The sequence below is a fragment of the Trachypithecus francoisi genome, unplaced genomic scaffold (genome assembly GCF_009764315.1).
Source record: "Trachypithecus francoisi isolate TF-2019V2 unplaced genomic scaffold, Tfra_2.0 Lachesis_group4, whole genome shotgun sequence".
NCBI classification, from domain to species: Eukaryota; Metazoa; Chordata; class Mammalia; order Primates; family Cercopithecidae; genus Trachypithecus; species Trachypithecus francoisi.
In genome coordinates, this window is record NW_022681469.1 from 19729669 (window position 1) to 19749569 (window position 19901).

The 19901-nt window shown below is 40.1% G+C and overlaps 1 protein-coding gene across 4 annotated transcripts in view; it reads right to left on the bottom strand.

The window, feature by feature from the left end:
• TTC26 (tetratricopeptide repeat domain 26) overlaps nt 1-19901 on the bottom strand; it is a 73475-nt gene that overhangs the window by 22172 nt on the left and 31402 nt on the right. For 2 of the 4 annotated variants that reach the window (XM_033192886.1, XM_033192883.1), the window contains exons 8-12: nt 12872-12946; nt 7730-7832; nt 5754-5809; nt 4256-4309; nt 3005-3083 (exon numbers count right to left, since the gene is read on the bottom strand). In XM_033192886.1, the coding sequence (XP_033048777.1) occupies nt 3005-3083; nt 4256-4309; nt 5754-5809; nt 7730-7832; nt 12872-12946 (367 nt within the window). The remainder of the gene's footprint in view (nt 1-3004; nt 3084-4255; nt 4310-5753; nt 5810-7729; nt 7833-12871; nt 12947-19901) is intronic. The other 2 variants (XM_033192887.1, XM_033192885.1) reach the window with 1 other exon arrangement.

The following is a 19901-nucleotide window of genomic DNA, read 5'->3' on the forward strand; positions in this document are numbered from 1 at the left end:
TTGGAAACCACAAAGTAGTCTCAAAGTATGTTACAGGAACTCGATATTGATGGCAAAAGAAAATTTGCAGCTATACATTTGCTTCTAACAGTTCCCTCTCTGTGAAACATAATTTTTGGTGATCTAAAGAAAGCATTGCCTTTCTTGTTTGAGATTTTACAGCTATACTTTGCTGTGTAACGTTATGGTTACTTGTCTGTAAAATGTTAGTTTTAGTGATCTAAATAAAGCCTATCTTGTTTGAAAGAAAACAAAAACAAGAACAACACAAAAAGAAGTCTTTGCCCACACCAATGTCCTGGAGAGTTTCCCCAATGTTTTCTTGTAGAATTTTCCTTATTTGAGGTCTTAGATTTCAGTCTTTAAGCCATTTTGATTTGATTTATAGGGTGAGAGATGGGAGTCTAGTTTCATTCTTCTGCATATAGAACTCCAGTTTTCCCAGCACAATTTATTGAAGAGACTGTCCTTTCCCCAGAGGTTCTTGGCACCTTTGTCAAAAATGAGTTCACTGTAAATGTATGTATTATTTCTGGGTTCTCTTAATGTGCTCCATTGGTCTGTGTGTCTGTGTTTATGCAAGTACCATGCTGTTTTGGTTACTATAGCTCTGAGGTATAATTAGAAGTCAGGTACAGTGATTCCTCCAGTTTTGTTCTTTCTGCTCAGGACAGCTTTGGCTATTCTGGTCTTTTGTGGTTCTGTATAAATTTTAGGATTGTTTTTTCTATTTTTATGAAGAATATCATTGGTATTTTCATAGGGATTGCATTGAATTTGTAGATTGCTTTGGGTAGTATGAACATTTTAACAATATTGATTCTTCTAATCTATGAACATGCAATATCTTTCCTTTTTTGTGTGTCCTCTTCAACTTCTTTTTTTTTTTTTTGAGACGGAGTCTCGCTTTGTCACCCAGGCTGGAGTGCAGTGGCACAATCTCGGCTCACTGCAAGCTCCACCTCCCGGGTTCACGTCATTCTCCTGCCTCAGCCTCCGAGTAGCTGGGACTACAGGTACGCACCACCACGCCTGGCTAATTTTTTGTATTTTTAGTAGAGATGGGGTTTCACCGTGTTAGCCAGGATGGTCTTGATCTCCTGACCTCGTGATCCACCCGCCTCGGCCTCCCAAAGTGCTGGGATTACAGGCGTGAGCCACTGCACCCAGCCTCTTCAACTTCTTGCATCAATGTTTTATAGTTTTTATTGTAGAGATTTTTCACTACTTTGGTTAATTCCTAAGTATTTAATTTTATTGGTAGCTATTATAAATGGGATTACTTTTCTGATTTTCACAGTGTTTGCTGTTGGCATATAGAAATGTCACTGATTTTTGTTTATTGGTTTTGTATCCTGCAATTTTACTGCATTTGCTTATGAGTTCTAATAGTTTTTTGGTGGAGTCTTTAGGTTTTTCCAAATATAAGATCATATCATCTGCAAACAAGGGTAATATAACTTCTTCCTTTTCAATTCAGATGTCCTTTATTTCTTTATCTTGTCTGATTACTAGCTAGGACTTCCAGTACTATGTTGAATAACTGTGGTGAAACTGGGCATCCTTGTCTTGTTCCAGATCTTAGAGGAAAGGCTTTCCACTTTCCCCATTCAATATGATACTAGCAGTGGGTCTGTCATATATGGATTTTATTGCTTTGAGGTATGTTCCATCTATACTCAGTTTTTTGGGGGCATTTATCATAAAGGGATGTTGAACTTAATCAAATGCTTTTTCAGCATCAATTGAAATGATCATATGGTTTTTGCCCTTCATTCTGCTGATATGATGTATCCCATTGATTTGCATATGTTGAACCATTCTTGCATTCCTGGGATAAATCTCAGTTGGTCATGATGAATGATATGTTGTTGAATTCTGTTTGCTAATATTTTGTTGACAATTTTTTCATCCCTCTTCATTTGAGATATTGGACTTTAGTTTTCTTTTTTTGATGTGTCTTTGGTTTTGTTTATCAGGGCAATACTGGTCTTGAAGAATGTGTTTGGAAATATTCCCTCCTCCTTTCTTTTTTGGAATAGTTTGAGTAGGATTGGTATTAGTTTTTCTTTAAATGTTTGGTAGAATTCTACAGTGAAGTCAACGGGTCGTGGGCTTTTCTTTACTGGGAATCTTGTTATTATGGCTTCAATCTCATTACTTATTACTGGTTTGCTCAGGTTTTGGATTTCTTCATGATTCAATCTTGGTTGGTTGTATGTGTCTAGGAATTTATCCATTTCTTCCAGGTTTTCCAATTTATTGGTATATCATTGCTCATAGGAGCCTCTGGTGATTCTTTGAATTTCTGTAGTATTGGTTGTATGGTGTATACATATTTCAGATGAGGGTCTCACTCTGTTGCCCAGGCTGGAATGCAGTGGTGTAATCATGGCTCACTGCAGCCTCAACTTCCTGGGCTCAGGCAATCCTGACACCTCAGCCTTTCAAGTAGCTGGGGCCGTAGGTGTGTGCCACCACACCTGGCTAATTTTTTTATTATTTGTAGAGATGAGGTCTTCCTACGTCGCCCAGGCTGGTCCTGAACTCCCGGGCTCAAGCCATCTGCCAGCCTCAGCCTCCCAAAGTGCTGGGATTACAAGCCTGAGCCAGCATGCCTGGCTGGTTTTAATATTTTTATATGGAAAAAATATCATAGGCAAAGTTTAAAGGCAAATGACCTACCAGAATGTGACAAAAGTTAATGCTCAAAAGAGCTCTTGAAAACTCAGTAAAAAATAACATTTTATATATAAAACTGATTCAAAGTTTTAAAGCTCTCAGGAACAAAACAGCACATTTACTCTGCTTTATTTATTCTCTGATCCCACTTTCGCTGAGACATTGAGAAGAACTAATTCCAATATTCTCTCTTATTTCTGACCTCCCACTTTATAATGTGAAGCCTAATAGATACATCCCTAGAGAGAGAATCAAACTTCACAGTCAATATATGCCCCACTCCAATTACAAAGCAGATCGTAAGTCCAGATTTCAGACATACCACATTCACTAGCTGATCCTCCCACCAACTGGAAGAACTGCTGGGCAATTTTCATATGATCCCTCTGAAAAACAAACAGCTGATATAGAGGAATAAGGTAAAAATATTTTTATTATACTTTACGGTTCTAAAATATTTGTCAGGATTTAACATATACCCTTGTTTTAAATACTGCCCCAAACAATGCTAATTCTCATTAACATAACAACTAGACCCGAAACTGAATTAAAACCTGTGCGGGGACGGGCAGAAAAGAAGAAAAAGAATCAAATCCTTAAATTCTATCCTAAAACTTCATTAAATGAACTCAATCATTCTACAAATATCTATTGCTCTTTTACCATATATCAGACCTTGGAACAGGAGCTATAGATATAACAAGGAGTATTTATTAAACTCATTTATTTAATAAATATTTGCTGCCTATCTACTATACAAGGCACTGCAGAAGGCACTTGAGATAAAGATTTATTTATTTATTTATTTATTTTTTGAAACGGGGTCTCGCTCTCTCGCCCAGGCTGGAGTGCAGTGGCCGGATCTCGGCTCACAGCAAGCTCCGCCTCCCGGGTTCACACCATTCTCCTGCCTCAGCCTCCCGAGTGGCTGGGACTACAGGCGCCCGCCACCTCGCCCGGCTAGTTTTTTGTATTTTTTAGTAGAGACGGGGTTTCACCGTGTTAGCCAGGATGGTCTCGATCTCCTGACCTCGTGATCCGCCTGTCTCGGCCTCCCAAAGTACTGGGATTACAGGCTTGAGCCACCGCGCCCGGCCCGAGATAAATATTTATTTGTATCCCATTTTGTTCCAAAAAGAACAAAGAATGCTATATTAAGATGGATAAGACTTTAATTTTAGACAGTGTTTTGGTGTTTATAAAACTAACTTCTCCAGAGAAATAATTGTCCTCACTTTACAGATGCCAAAATTACAGATATACAGAAGTTAAAAAAAAGTCCCTGCAAATAAGAATGAAGTTGCACAATTATTTTTAAGTTTATTAAATAACTTGCTATTTAAAAATTGGACCCTTTTAAGAAAGCAGGAGTCTTTAGGGTTATAGGTTTTTTTTTTTTTTGTCTCTAAATAACACAACATTCTTTTCACAATGGAGTCTGGATTGGGGGATATGGAGAAATAAAACGAGCTACAGGAGAGCCTATTGCTGCTTGTACTTTGATAGTCATTTTGTTCTCTTCCACACACCTATAACTTTGCAACCTATAGATTATCAGTGATTTCATACTCACTGAACCCATTTCCTGGCCAAGGGCTGCATTGACCACTCCTTTGAGAATATACTCCTAGAAATATGGAATAACACTGATTAAGAGGAATGTGGAGCTATGAGATTATTTTCAAATTAACTCCTTGCATTAACTCAATACTTTATATAAATTATCAAAGATTACCTACAGTTACTTTTCTCTGTTCTATCCCTGGCTTGAATGAAAGAATTAGGAGACACTCATTTAGTTTCCAGCAGCCAAGTATCTATATAACAAAATTTACCATATTTGTAAATTCTCAACCTTAAGCAAAAATAATTCAGGGGAAACTCCAGGAGATAAGTTTCATTTTATTTCAATTCTATGGAAAAAAAAGTAAAATGTTGATATAATAATTTTTATTACGTTCTCAACCACTGCCACTGTCTGTGACCATATCATATACATTATTTTCCCTTTCCAATTTTTTTGAGACGGAGTCTCGCTGTGTCGCCCAGGCTGGAGTACAGTAGCGTGATCTCAGCTCACTGCAACCTCCACCCCCAGGATTCTAGCAATTCTCCTACCTCAGCCTCCTGAGTAGCTGGGATTACAGGCCTCAGCCACCATGCCTGGCTAATTTTTTTGTATTTGTAGTAGAGATGGGGTTTCGCCATGTTGGCTAGGCTGGTCTCGAAATCTGGGCCTCAGGTGAACCACCTGCCTCAGCCTTCCAAAGTGCTGGGATTACAGGCGTAAGCCACCACTCTGGCCCCTTTCCAATGTTATAGTTACTTTTCTTTGCTAGTAATCCTTTTGCTAAAAAAATAAAATAAAACTGTCCTCTGATGTCCATTTATAAGGTATTCTCTCTTTTGGAGTCTTGAGGCCTCACTTGTATCCCTTTTTTCAGACTCGGTTCAATTATTTAATAAATACCCTCCCTAGCGAGCAGCGCTGTCAATCTTTCATTTAAGAGAGCTCACACACAGAACAGCATGAAAGAAGCTGAATCTTTTAATATACTTGAGAAATATACCTGTTTAAACTTCATGGGGTCTGGAAATATCTTTCATCAGTCCTTCATTCAATAAATGGAATGTTTACTATGTACTTCATGTACACAGTGTTAGAGATACAATATAGACACAGTCCCTGACTATAAGGAGTTAACAATCCAATGGGGAAGAAAGACAAGTTATAGACAATTTATGAAATAATTGCATGTATCTAGTTGTTAGTTTCATCAGAATTCTAAATTTTCATATTTCCAAATACTAAAGGAATTTTCCAAATTTCTTTACCCTTTTTGACAAAATGACTACATACAAGGGAGTTTAAAAACATCAAAAAGCCCAGAACATTCATTCTCATATCATAAGTCGCATATAACATTCCTAAATGCATACATACGGTCTTTTCCTGGTATTCTACAGGCAGAAGTCTGCCTAATCTTCTCTAATATGACTTCCAACTAGATTTCTGAAGTTCCACTTTTAGCAGAACTTGGTTAGTAAAAATGTAAAACATTCTCAGTTACCTGAGGAGTAGTAGGTTCCAGATCCTTAATTAAGTTATAAGCTTCTTGTACATCATCTGAAATACAACAAAGTAATTATACTAGTCTGTATTCCAGAAAACCCTTCTGAAGCAGTCCCCCCCAAAAGATAAGATCCTTCAGTACTTAAATATTCATGGGAAACATGATCTGTTTTATCCATCTTCTAACTCTCCATATTCAGTGTTGAGTAGTTATGCTAAAAATAACCAAATCAAATATCCTTAGAAAACTCATATTAAGCCATGAAGTACCTTAAAAATTGTTGAAGCTAGGCTGGGCGCAGTGGCTCAAGCCTGTAATCCCAGCATTTTGGGAGGCCGAGACGGGCGGATCACGAGGTCAGGAGATCGACACCATCCTGGCTAACACAGTGAAACCCCGTCTCTACTAAAAAATACAAAAAACTAGCTGGGCGAGGTGGTGGGTGCCTATAGTCCCAGCTACTCGGGAGGCTGAGGCAGGAGAATGGCGTAAACCTGGGAGGTGGAGCTTGCAGTGAGCTGAGATCCCGCCACTGCACTCCAGCCTAGGGGACAGAGTGAGACTCTGTCTCAAAAAAAAACCAAAAAACAAAAAAACAAATTATTGAAGCTAAGAACATGGATGAGGCATTCTATGCCAATGGCATTGATAAGAAAAGCAACGATTTTTTTAAAAAAGAAATATATATATATTAAGTATACAGGAATTAAATGACATGAAGTCTGAGATTTGCTTTAAAACATTTCAGGAACAAAAAAGAGGTGCTGAATGAAAAAAGAAGACTGGAAATATCTTGAAAAGTGCTGAATCCAGGGTGAGTATTTGGGTGTTTACTGTACTATTTATTTTTGTCTATGTTTGAAATTTTCCATAATAAAAATAATTTATAAAATATATATGCTGTTTATTTCATTCTTGTCCAAAACATATTTCTTTTTGCTTTTATATAAAATAGAGGCTGGGCATGGTGGCTCACACCTGTAATCTCAGCCCTTTGGGAGGCCGAGGCAGGCGGATCACCTGAGATCAGGAGTTCAAGACCAGCCTGACCAACATGGCAAAACCCCATCTCTACTAAAGTACAAAAATTAGCCGGGCACAGTGGCGCACACCTGTAATCCCAGCTACTCGGGAGGCTGAGGCAGGAGAATCACTTGAACCAGGGAGGCAGAAGTTGCAGTGAGCGGAGATCATGCCACTGCACTCCAGCCTGGGCGACAGAGTAAGACTCTGTCTCAAAATAGTAAGAATAATAATAAATAAATAAAATAAAATAGGATGGTTTATAAGTTCATATTCTTATTTTAATAAATAAATTTTCCTCCGTGAGGAATATGTTGTCCTGGTTGGTTTCTACCATGCACCTAAAAAGGCCCACATTGTAACTCCAGGGCCCATGACCAAATGCCACCACAAATGCATGGTGGCTGCTACCCTATACTCACAGCTGTTAGAAAAGGCTGCTTTAGGCATTTGTCTAACAATTGTAATCTTAGTTAGGGGCAATAAATATCACATCCTCTTTGAATAATAGTATTTCTCATAAGCAGCCTGGGATACAAAGAAACAAAGGCAGACAAAGCAAATAAGAAACAGTTAATACTATTTTCAAAAGACACAAGAAAATGTGAATGTACATTATGCAACGGGGGAAACTAGAAAAAGAAAAAAGAACTATAAGGGAATGGGAGGAAAAACAATGAAAAAGAAAGAATGGATAGAGAATAAAGGACAGAAAAACAAAAGGAAAAAAGAAAAAACGACATGAGGGAGAAGAAGGTAGGAAGCAACAGAAGAGGAAAGAGGATAAAAAAGGCACAACAAATAACCACCAATAAACTTGTTCTATGAACTTGTTGCAAATATATTTTTGGAACTATGGATTTAAAAAGTGAAGCAAATAGTTCCATCAGACATATTTAACTACTCTAAAATACCTCATTGTAAGTAAGACTAGGACAAATTTTTCTTACCTTGACGAAGGTAGTAAATCACCAAGTTTAGCCTAGCTTCAGGAATGACATCAACTAGGGGAGGTAAAACCTGCAAAGCCCCTTCACCTCCTCGGAAAACAACCTAGAGATACAGAAATCATGCTCTTATGGCAATAACTATGTATATATTTCTTAGTGACAATGTTTAAGGAGCTGGCACATATAACTGGGTTCATGATATTCAACTAAAATAGCACTGGGAATCAGTTGATATATTGAGAACTTTTACTATTGGCGGAATTTATTATTGCCTACCTAATCCGCATGCTTCTTACCTTCTCTCTTCTTTTCCTTCCTCTCTGCTTTTGATCCTTCTTAGCAGCCTTGTCATAATTAAACATTTTATTTTTAACCCTATATAAAACCTACCTCCATTATCACTCTCTCTAAACCCTTGCCCTTTTTTATTCATAGCACTTACATCTTTATTTTATTGTATATTTCTTTATCAGTTTATCTATTACATCCACCAGAATATAAGCTCCATATGGCAAGGAACTTTGCATTTACTGTGTACTCCTAGCCTCTAGAACTGTGACTAGTATAGTCAGTTCTCAGTTATTTTTTGAAAGGACGAATATATTTTTGAAGCTCTATTTATACCTATGACCTTGACTTCGTTGGAAGAAAGCCATGATCTAAATTATAACAATATACACCTATTGTATACTCACAAAAATTTAAATTAAAAAATTGAAAAAATTATAACTATGAGAAATAGAATAAAAGCATAACCCTTATTGTGTACATCTCTTTTCCTCTCCATAAGAACTGCAGAAAACTCCTAAAGTACCCAATAATTAACAAAACTTCTAGACAGACATTCTACATCAAAAACTCCATGAAGGGATTTAATCCTGTCTGAGCCTGTTTCCTCATCTCTAAATGGCATTAGTAATGGCTACTTTTCAGGTTATTATGAGGATTAAATGAGCTGAAGTGGGCTAAATGTGTGGCACATATTTCAGTGTTTCATTGAATTAATTTAGTAAACATTCATTAGCATGTACTATATGCCCACTACTGTAACAAGCACGGGAGTTATAGCAGGAACAGGCCACTACCCTGTCACCACAGACTATTCAAGTGGGGACAGACCTCCATAAAGCAAACAAATAAATATGTTATCAGGTGCTAATAAGTATTACAGAGATAAGCTAAGAAATCAAAACAAACAAAAAAATCCATGAAAGGACAATTTATTTTGTGTACTGTTGTATTTCTAGAGCCTGGCATAGTGTATGGAATGTAGCAAACTGTTTCACAAATAAATGCACAGAAAGCAAGGTCATCCAGCATGAACTACATAATCTCTTCTCTCGACCCCAAAATATCTATCTAGTGATCTTTTTCGTTTCCTCTTTGAGATATTCCCTTCTTTCGCCAGGATTAATTCATTTACCTGTCTTCTTGATCCCATGGACTTCTAACTCCATCTGGACCTCTTTTTCCCTTTAATTATTGTACCCTCAGTCTTCCCAAAGTCCTGGTCCTACTTCTCAACTTTAAACACACACAAGGGGTTTTTGTTCTCTTGAAAAATCTTCCACTTGGTCCCACTGTTTCCTCTGGATAGTGCCCTATTTTTCTCTTTTCTTTCAATGCCACACTTCAAAAGTATGTGGCTTACTGCTTCTACTTTCTTCTCATCTTCTCACTCCTTAACCTCCCAAAACATTGGCTTCTGCTCTCAGCATACGAATAAACTCACTCTCAGGAGTCACAAATTCATCTCTTTAGCCAAATTCAATGGACTTTTCTGTCCTCTTGCTCCATGATGTGTCTGCAGTTTTGACACGGATGCCTACAAGATAACAATAACAACAACAATGCCTTTTTTTTTTTTTAGACGAAGTCTCTCTCTGTCGCCCAGGCTGGAGTGCAGTGGCGCGATCTGGACTCACTACAAGCTCTGCCTCCCAGGTTCAAGCCATTCTTCCTGCCTCAGCCTCCCGAGTAGCTGGGTCTACAGGCATCCGCCATAACGCCTGGCTAATTTTTGTATTTTTAGTAGAGACGGGGTTTCACCGTGTTAGCCAGGATGGTCTCGATCTCCTGACCCTGTGATCCACTTGCCTCGGTCTCCCAAAGTGCTGGGATTACAGGCATGAGCCACCGCGCCCTGCCTATCAATGTCATTTTCTAAATGCATACTGTGTGAAGCACCTTACACATATTACCTCATTTAATCCTCACAAAAAAAGCAAGATAAGTACTTTTTTTGTTTGTCTGTTTTGAGACAGAGTCTCGCTTTGTCGCCCAGGCTGGAGTGCAGCGGTGCTATCTTGGCTCACTGCAACCTCTGCCTCCCGGGTTCAAGCGATTCTCCTGCCTTGGCCTCCCAAGTAGCTGGGATTACAGGCGTGTGCGCCAGCATGCCCTGCTAATTTTTGTATTTTTAGTAGAGGTAGGGTTTCACCATGTCGGTCAGGCTGGTCTTGAACTCCTGACCTTGTGATCCGCCCACCTTGGCCTCCAAAAATGCTAGGATTACAGGCATGAGCCACTGTGCCCGGCCAAAATAAGTACTTTCATTTTCCCTATTCTACATATGAGAACACAGATTCAGCAATGTTAAGTGATTTGCCCAAAGTTACAAAGCAAATACATGGTAGAACTTAATTTTGACCTCAAATCTAACTTCAAAAGTTGATTTTTTTTTTTTTTTTGAGACGGAGTCTCGCTCTGTCGCCCGGGCTGGAGTGCAGTGGCCGGATCTCAGCTCACTGAAAGCTCCGCCTCCCGGGTTCACGCCATTCTCCTGCCTCAGCCTCCGGAGTAGCTGGGACTACAGGCACCCGCCACCTCGCCCGGCTAGTTTTTTTTGTATTTTTTTTTTAGTAGAGACGGGGTTTCACCGTGTTAGCCAGGATGGTCTCGATCTCCTGACCTCGTGATCCGCCCACCTCGGCCTCCCAAAGTACTGGGATTACAGGCTTGAGCCACCGTGCCCGGCCAAAAGTTGATGTTTTTTAACAACCACTTATATTGCCCTGATATTTTTCAGGTTTAAAAAAATATATAAAAGTAATATGTGTTCACTGGAAAAAACTTAAAGTATTGGCCAGGCGCCGTGGCTCAAGCCTGTAATCCCAGCACTTTGGGAGGCCGAGACGGGCGGATCACGAGGTCAGGAGATAGAGACCATCCTGGCTAACACGGTGAACCCTGTCTCTACTAAAAAAATACAAAAAATTAGCCGGGCGAGGTGGCGGGTGCCTGTAGTCCCAGCTACTCGGGAGGATGAGGCAGGAGAATAGCGTAAACCCGAGGTGGAGCTTGCAGTGAGCTGAGATCCAGCCACTGCACTCTAGCCTGGGCGACAGAGCGAGACTCCATCTCCAAAAAAAAAAAAAAAAAAAAAAAAAACTTAAAGTATTAAGAAAGAAAAATTTCCATATTCTTACTTCTCTTTCTAATCCCACTCTCTAAGAATTATCCCTATTTCATGTCCCTTTCAGTCATATATTCTTATAGTGTTTCTTTACCATAGCTGTATATTATATCCACCTGAGATGCTTTAAAAAAAAAAAACTGATAGCTGGGCTCCAGACCAACCATTAAATAAGATTCCCTGGGGGTGGGGCCCATGCATTATTAATTTTAAAAGCCTCCTAGGTGATTAAAATGTGCAGTTGTAAATGACATTACATTATCTAGATGTTTCTTCTTGTTTGCCCTTTCTTGTCTCATTGGTTGATACTCCTTCCTCCAGTCCCATAAATACAGATGCTATTTTCGAACCATATTTTTCTGTTTTTAATCCTTTCTACAATATTTATTTAACTTCAGCAATTGAAAACCTTCCATATTAATCTGTCAAGACTCTTTTTTTTTTTTTTTGAGATGGAGTCTTGCTCTGTTGCCCAGGCTGGAGTGCAGTGGCCGGATCTCAGCTCACTGCAAGCTCCGCCTCCCAGGTTTACACCATTCTCCTGCCTCAGCCTCCTGTGTAGCTGGGACTACGGGGGCCTGCCACCTCGCCCGGCAATTTTTTTGGATTTTTTAGTAGAGATGGGGTTTCACCGTGTTAGCCAGGATGGTCTCGATCTCCTGACCTCGTGATCCGCCTGTCTCGGCCTCCCAAAGTGCTGGGATTACAGACTTGAGCCACTGCGCCCGGCCATCTGTCAAGACTCTTACAATAACTCCTAAATTTATTCTCAAGTCTTTATCTTTCTCCAAGCTTAAATTCCAGACTACCATATAACCCATAATGCTCCAGAAAAATTAATCTGACTTCTATTTAGAAACTAAATTTGAAGTTAAAAGATTAGATGCAGAAACTCATAGTAGAAAGTATCCAAATAAAACTGTATTTGTGATGGAGGCCTGAATTAGAGACGAAATGGAGTAAATATAAGACATTGCCAGCAAGAAGAGAATAGGATTTAGTAACTGAATAGGTACTGGAGATAAAGAGAAGGGGAGAGTCTAAAACAGCTGTGGTTTACTGGAAGAATTGGTACTACAAAAAGGATTAGAGAAATCAGAAGGAAAAAGCATAGTTAATATTATTGCCACTTTTGGATGAAGAATCTCAGTAGTAGTAGTTGATTTGCCCGTTCCCAGGTATCTGAATTGAGAGCAGCTGTTCTGCATCTCACTATATTACACGGTTGATAGAATCATAATCTAGCCCTAAACCCAACCACTCATCCAATTTGAGTGTCTGCTATTCCCCAGTACAAATTTACTGTTCTAGTAAGATAAATCTGCTCACAATCGTTTACATATGTCACCCTCATTCTAGCTCCATGTCCTTGACTAGAATGAACTCTCTAAATCTCAGCCATCCTTCAAAGATGCAAAAATATTTCCCATTTATTTTAAATGACAGGGGGATATGTTCCTTTGTCTTTCCCCAAAAAACAGACACCTGGATCTACACTGCCTTGTGCTTCTTTCCAAATATCAAATATATTCCTGTTCTCCCAACAAGGACTTCCTTAAGGAAACAGACTAGTACTTTAAAACTTATCTCCTCCACAGTGAGGAGGTGTTCCCTTGGAGTAAAGCATTATTTGCTGGGGCTTCTCCTTTTATTCATCTTTCTAATCACTGTGATATACCAAAGCAGAGTAGGACTGAAGTCAGTCAAGATGGGAAATCGTTATTCACCAGATTGTGCCTGATGAGTTCTTTAGCAAATTCAAAGGATGAAGAAGCGTTGTCCATCAAGCTTTTGAGTTCTGCCTGAAATTTAAAAAAGAAAGGCTTATGAAAATGACAAATGTATAGTTCTTATACCACATATTGACACAATGGTTTATAATTTACAAAGAATTTAACAAGCTATTTCATTTGATCCTCATGACTCTAGGTCAATGTAATTATTATTACCCACATTTTCAAATGAGGGCAATAATAAATGAAAACAATGAGGCTTATAAAAGTTAAGTGATTTGGGCTGGGCACAGTGGCTCATGCCTGTAATCCCAGCACTTTGGGAGGCCAAGGGGGCGGATCACAAGGTCAAGAGATGGAGATCATCCTGGTCAACATGGTAAAACCCCGTCTCTACTAAAAATAGAAAAAAATTAGCTGGGTGTGGTGGCACACGCCTGTAGTCCCAGCTACTCAGGAGGCTGAGGCAGGAAAATCACTTGAACCTGGGAGACAGAGGTTGCAGTGAGCCAAGACTATGCCACTGCACTCCAGCCTGGTGACAGAGCGAGACTGTCTCAAAAAAAAAAAAAAAGTTAAGTGACTTGAAACTTATACTAAGCAGCAAGTTTGAAAACTGGGATACTCACGTCTGAAGACTCGTAGAGTTAGTTTTTTCTTTCAGTGTCAAAGGTGATTAAGGAGCTAAGCCTTAAACAACTAAGGCTGATTCTTTAATCTGAAAGGAGATTTTAAGAAATCCTCCTTTCATCCCTTTTCTATTTCTATTAGTGGGTTGTTAAGCTTTTCTGGATAAAAAATAATTAAATTCTTGATTGTTCTTCACTAACTACCACAAACTCGTTCTGCCTGATCTCATAATTGGGAATGCATGTCTGCTCAGCAATTTTTCTATCACTCTTCTCTTGTCCATAGTATAGTTCCAAAGTTTTGGGTAATATTAGGTTACATCAGCAGTTTTCAAGCTTTTTGGTCTCAAGATCCCTTTTATACTCTATAAATGATCTCAAAGAATTTTTGTTTATGTGGCAAATAGCCCTCAATACTTTTTTTTTTTTTTTTTTTTTTTTTTTTTTTTTTGAGACGGAGTCTTGCTCTGTCGCCCAGGCTGGAGTGCAGTGGCCGGATCTCAGCTCACTGCAAGCTCCGCCTCCCGGGTTCCCGCCATTCTCCTGCCTCAGCCTCCGGAGTAGCTGGGACTACAGGCGCCCGCCACCTCGCCCGGCTAGTTTTTTTTGTATTTTTTAGTAGAGACGGGATTTCACCGTGTTAGCCAGGATGGTCTCGATCTCCCGACCTCGTGATCCGCCCGTCTCGGCCTCCCAAAGTGCTGGGATTACAGGCTTGAGCCACCGCGCCCGGCTCAATACTTATCATATTAGAAATTAAAACAGAAAATTTTAAGTATTCAATTCATCGATAAAGGTAGTAATAATATGCCTTAAAATATGTCAGAATTAACATTTGGTCTCGGCCGGGCGCGGTGGCTCAAGCCTGTAATCCCAGCACTTTGGGAGGCCGAGACGGGCGGATCACAAGGTCAGGAGATCGAGACCATCCTGGCTAACACGGTGAAACCCCATCTCTACTAAAAATACAAAAACTAGCCGGGCGAGGTGGCGGGCGCCTGTAGTCCCAGCTACTCCGGAGGCTGAGGCAGGAGAATGGCGTAAACCCGGGAGGCGGAGCTTGCAGTGAGCTGAGATCTGGCCACTGCACTCCAGCCTGGGCGACAGAGCAAGACGCCGTCTCAAAAAAAAAAAAAAAAACATTTGGTCTCAATTTCAGAGCAACTTGTCATTTCTGAAAATAAAAACAATCAAATTTTAAAAGTTTAAAAATAGTGGTCGGGCGCGGTGGATCAAGCCTGTAATTCCAGCACTTTGGGAGGCCGAGACGGGCGGATCACGAGGTCAGGAGATCGAGACCATCCGGGCTAATACGGTGAAACCCCGTCTCTACTAAAAATACAAAAAAAAATTAACCAGGTGTGGTGGCGGGCGCCTGTAGTCCCAGCTACTCCGGAGGCTGAGGCAGGAGAATGGCGTAAACTCGGGAGGCGGAGCTTGCAGTGAGCTGAGAACCGGCCACTGCACGCCAGCCTGGGCGGCAGAGCAAGACTCCGTCTCAGAAAAAAAAATAATAATAAAAAAATAAAAGTTTAAAAATAGGCCGGGCGCGGTGGCTCACGCCTGTAATCCCAGCACTTTGGGAGGCCAAGGCGGGCGGATCACGAGGTCAGGAGATGGAGACCATCCTGGCTAACACGGTGAAACCCCGTGTATACTAAAAATACAAAAAATTAGCCAGGCGAGGTGGCGGGTGCCTGTAGTCCCAGCTACTCGGAGGCTGAGGCAGGAGAACGGCATGAACCCGAGAGGTGGAGCTTACAGTGAGCCCAGATCGCGCTACTGTACTCCAGCCTGGGCGACAGAGCGAGACTCCGTCTCAAAAAAAAAAAAAAAAAAAGTTAAAAAATAACAATAATAAACCCCACTACAAATTGACTTACTTTTTTTTTACTTTAAAAAACTGTATTTATCAAATCAAAAATTTAGTGAGAACAGTGCTATTGTTTTACATTTTTTGCAAATCTCTTTAATGTCTGGCTTAACAGAGGATAGATGGATTGCAATATCTGTATCTGCATTTGATCTATTTTGAGTCCATATTGTGCCAGGTGACAAGGACAAAAAAGAAAGCCAGTACAAGGTGGGAAGTCTAGTGAAAGACCCTTCCCACAATCAGCAGGAACTATTAAAGAGCTACACTGGCAAAGGAAGGATAAAATGGAATTTTCTATGAACTTTTTGGGGATCCCTTGAACATAAATTAATAAAATTTTTAAAAAGGTGTATAATAGGATTAAAAACAAAAGTTGGTTTTTGAAAAGACTAAAAAAAGTGAAAATGTAAATGAAATTATCAAATTTTTAGAAAAATACAACTTACCAAAAATAACACAAGAAGAAATAGAAAATATGCATAGTCCTATGACCACTAAAGGAACTGAATTAGGTAATTTAAAATCTTCCAAACCTAGACAGTTTTATCAATAAGTTCTACCAAACATTTAAGAAAAAGCCAACGCTATACAAACTCTTCCAGAAAGTAGAAACATATGGTACCTGCTTCAATTAATTCATTTTCCTTTGAGATAACCTTTGCACCAAATCCTGACAAGAACTATACCAAAAAAGCAAATTATAAACCAATCAAACCAATATGTATTGATGCAACAAATTAAATAATAGCTATCTAATATGTGATATGTAAAGAGAAGAATGAACCATGATGAAGCTGGGTTTATTCTGGTATAAAGTTGATTTTTAAAATTTTTTATTTTTTTGAGACAGGGTCTCACTCTGCTGCCCAGGCTGGAGTTCAGTGGTGCCATCTTGACTCACTGCAACCCCTGGCCCCCAGGCTCAAGTGATCCTCCCACCTCAGCCTCCCAAGTGTCTGGGACCACAGCCACATACCACCACACCACCGTGATTTTTCTATTTTTAGTAGAGGTGGGATTTCACCGTGTTGTCTAGGCTGGTCTCAAACTCCTGACCTCAAATGATCCCCCACCTCAGCCTCCCAAAGTGCTGGGATTACAGATGTGAGCCACCATGTCCAGCCTAAAGTTGATTTAACAATAGAAAATACTTCAAATAATTTGCCACAAGAATAAAGAAAAATATGATCGTCTCAATTGACAAAGAATACAAGATGTTATACTTCAACATCTGGTCCTCTTAGCAAACTAACACTAGAAGGGAATTTCCTTAATCTGATAAAGGATATCCTTTTAAATCTACATTAAACATCATATTTAATGACGAAATATCATTTCTTAATGATGAAATATCATCAAAAACTTTCGCTTTGAGATAAAAAAAAACCTTGCAAATGTGTGTATACATATATATATATATGTATTTTTTTTTTTTTTTTAGATGGTATTTAGCTGTGTCGCCCAGGCTAGAGTGCAGTGGTACAATCTTGGCTCACTGCAACCTCCACCTCCCAGATTCAAGCGATTCTCCTGCCTCAGCCTCCCAAGTAGCTGGGATTACAGGTGCACGCCACCACGCTTGGCTAATTTTTGTATTTTTAGTAGAGACGGGGTTTCACTGTGTTGACCAGGCTGGTCTTGAACTCCTGACTGCATGATCTGCCTGCCTTGGCCTCCCAAAGTGCTGGGATTATAAGTGTGAGCCACCACACCCAGCCACAAGGATATTTCAAATATTCAACAATGTTCCAGAGGCCCTAGTCAGTGCAATAAGAGAGAAATAAAATTATAAGAATTAGAAAGGAAGAAACAAAATAATGATATGATTATATATATACATATATATATAATACAAATGAATTTACAGGTAAATTATTAGGATTAATAAGAGATTTCTCAAAAGACGACATGCTAATTACCAACAGGTATATGAAAAAATGTTCAGCACTACTAATCATCAAGGAAATGCAAATAAAAACCACAATGAGATATTATCTCATTCCAGTTAGAATGGCTATTATCAAAAGCACAAAAGATTACAAGAGTTGGCAAGGATGTCGAGAAAAGGGAACCCTTGTGCACTGTTGGTGGGAATGTGAATTAGTAGTGTAGCCATTATGACAAACAGCATGTAGATTCCTCAAAAAATTAAAAATAGAATTACCATATGATCCAGCAATCCTATTACTGGATATCTATCCAAAGGAAATGAAATCAGTATATCAAAGAGGTATCTGTACTCCCACGTTCATTGCAGCGTTATTCACAGTAGTCAAGACACGGAAGTAATCTATTTTTTTTTTTTTTTTTGAGACGGAGTCTTGCTCTGCCACCCAGGCTGGAGTGCAGTGGCCGGATCTCAGCTCACTGCAAGCTCCGCCTCCCAGGTTTACGCCATTCTCCTGCCTCAGCCTCCCGAGTAGCTGGGACTACAGGCGCCCGCCTCGTCGCCCGGCTAGTTTTTTGTATTTTTAAGTAGAGACAGCGTTTCACCGTATTAGCCCGGATGGTCTCGATCTCCTGACCTCGTGATCCGCCCGTCTCGGCCTCCCAAAGTGCTGGGATTACAGGCTTGAGCCACCGCGCCCGGCCTGGAAGTAATCTAAGTGCTATCAACAGACAAATGAATAAAGAAAATGTGGTAAATAAACAATGAAACTAACACTATTCAGCCTTAAAAAAGAAGGCAATTCCATCATTTGCAACAACATAAATGAACCTGAAGGACATTAGTTAAGTGAAATAAGCCAGACACAGAAAGACAACCACCACATGATGTCACTTGTATGTGGAATCTAAAAAAGTTGAACTCATAGAAGCAGAGAGTAGAATAGTAGTAACCAGGGCCTGGAGCCAGGAAGGTGAAGATTGGGAAGATGTTGGTCAAAGGATACATTATTTCAGATGGAGGGGAGGAATAAGTTTAATGAATCTATTGTACAACATAGTATACATTATATACAACATAATGTACAACACTATTGTACAACAATGACTTCTAGTTAATGACAATGTATTACATATTTAAAAATTGCTAAGAGAGTAGACTTTAAGTGTTCTCACCACAAAAAAAAAGTGGGTAATACATATGTTAATTAGCTTGGTGTGACCATTCTACAATGTATACATATTTCAAAACAACATGCTGTACACCATACATATATACATTGTTGCTTTAAAAAATTGTTTAATGTAACTTAAAACAAGATAATCTAGCAAGATCTCTTAAATTGACCTCTTAAATTGATCCAAAGTCCATTTTTTTTTAAGTTTTATTTTATTTTATGTGAACAGAGTCTCACTCTATCACCCAGGCTGCAGTGCACTCCAGTGCAACCTCCATCTCCTGGGTTCAAGCAATTCTCCTGCCTCAGCCTCCCAAGTAGCTGGGATTACAGGCGTGCACCATCATGCTCAGCTAATTTTTGTATTTTTAGTAGAGACAGGGTTTGACCATGTTGGCCAGGTTGGTCTCAAACTCCTGACCTCAAATGATCCACCAGCCTTAGCCTCCCAAAGTGCTGGGATTACAGACATAAGCTACCACACCCAGCCGATCTTAGTAGGTCCCTTAAAAAAATCTACTGTAGAATTTACTCTTTCCCAGCTGGAACCATGAAAAGTGTCAAAGAAAAAAAAAAAAGGTTCCAGCTGTGCCAGAACTCCTTAAGGAAAAGCAAAGCAAAGGAATTTCATAGAGTTGAAGATTAAGGGCTGGGCGCGGTGGCTCAAGCCTGTAATCCCAGCACTTTGGGAGGCCGAGACGGGTGGATCACGAGGTCAGGAGATCGAGACCATCCTGGCTAACACGGTGAAACCCCGTCTCTACTAAAAATACAAAACTAGCTGGGCGAGGTGGCGGGCGCCTGTAGTCCCAGCTACTCGGGAGGCTGAGGCAGGAGAATGGCGTAAACCCGGGAGGCGGAGCTTGCAGTGAGCTGAGATCCGGCCACTGCACTCCAGTCCGGGAGACAGAGCGAGACTCCGCCTCAAAAAAAAAAAAAAAAAAAAAAAGAAGATTAAGAACCTGACAAAGGCCGGGTGCGGTGGCTCAAGCCTGTAATCCCAGCACTTTGGGAGGCCGAGACGGGCGGATCACGAGGTCAGGAGATCAAGACCATCCTGGCTAACACGGTGAAACCCCGTCTCTACTAAAAAAATACAAAAAAAACTAGCCGGGCGAGGTGGCGGGCGCCTATAGTCCCAGCTACTCTGGAGGCTGAGGCAGGAGAATGGCGTGAACCCGGGAGGCGGAGCTTGCAGTGAGCTGAGATCCGGCCACTGCACTCCAGCCTGGGCGACAGAGCAAGACTCCGTCTCAAAAAAAAAAAAAAGAACCTGACAAAGATGTTTTTCCAAAAGAGGCTTCAAAAGGCAGGAAGGTGGCCAGGTGCAGTGGCTCATGCCTGTAATTCCAGCACTTTGGGAAGCCAAGGTGGGTGGATCACTTGAGGTCAGGAGTTCAAGACCAGCCTGGCCAAAGTGGTGAAATCCATCTCTACTTTTTAAAAATCAAAAA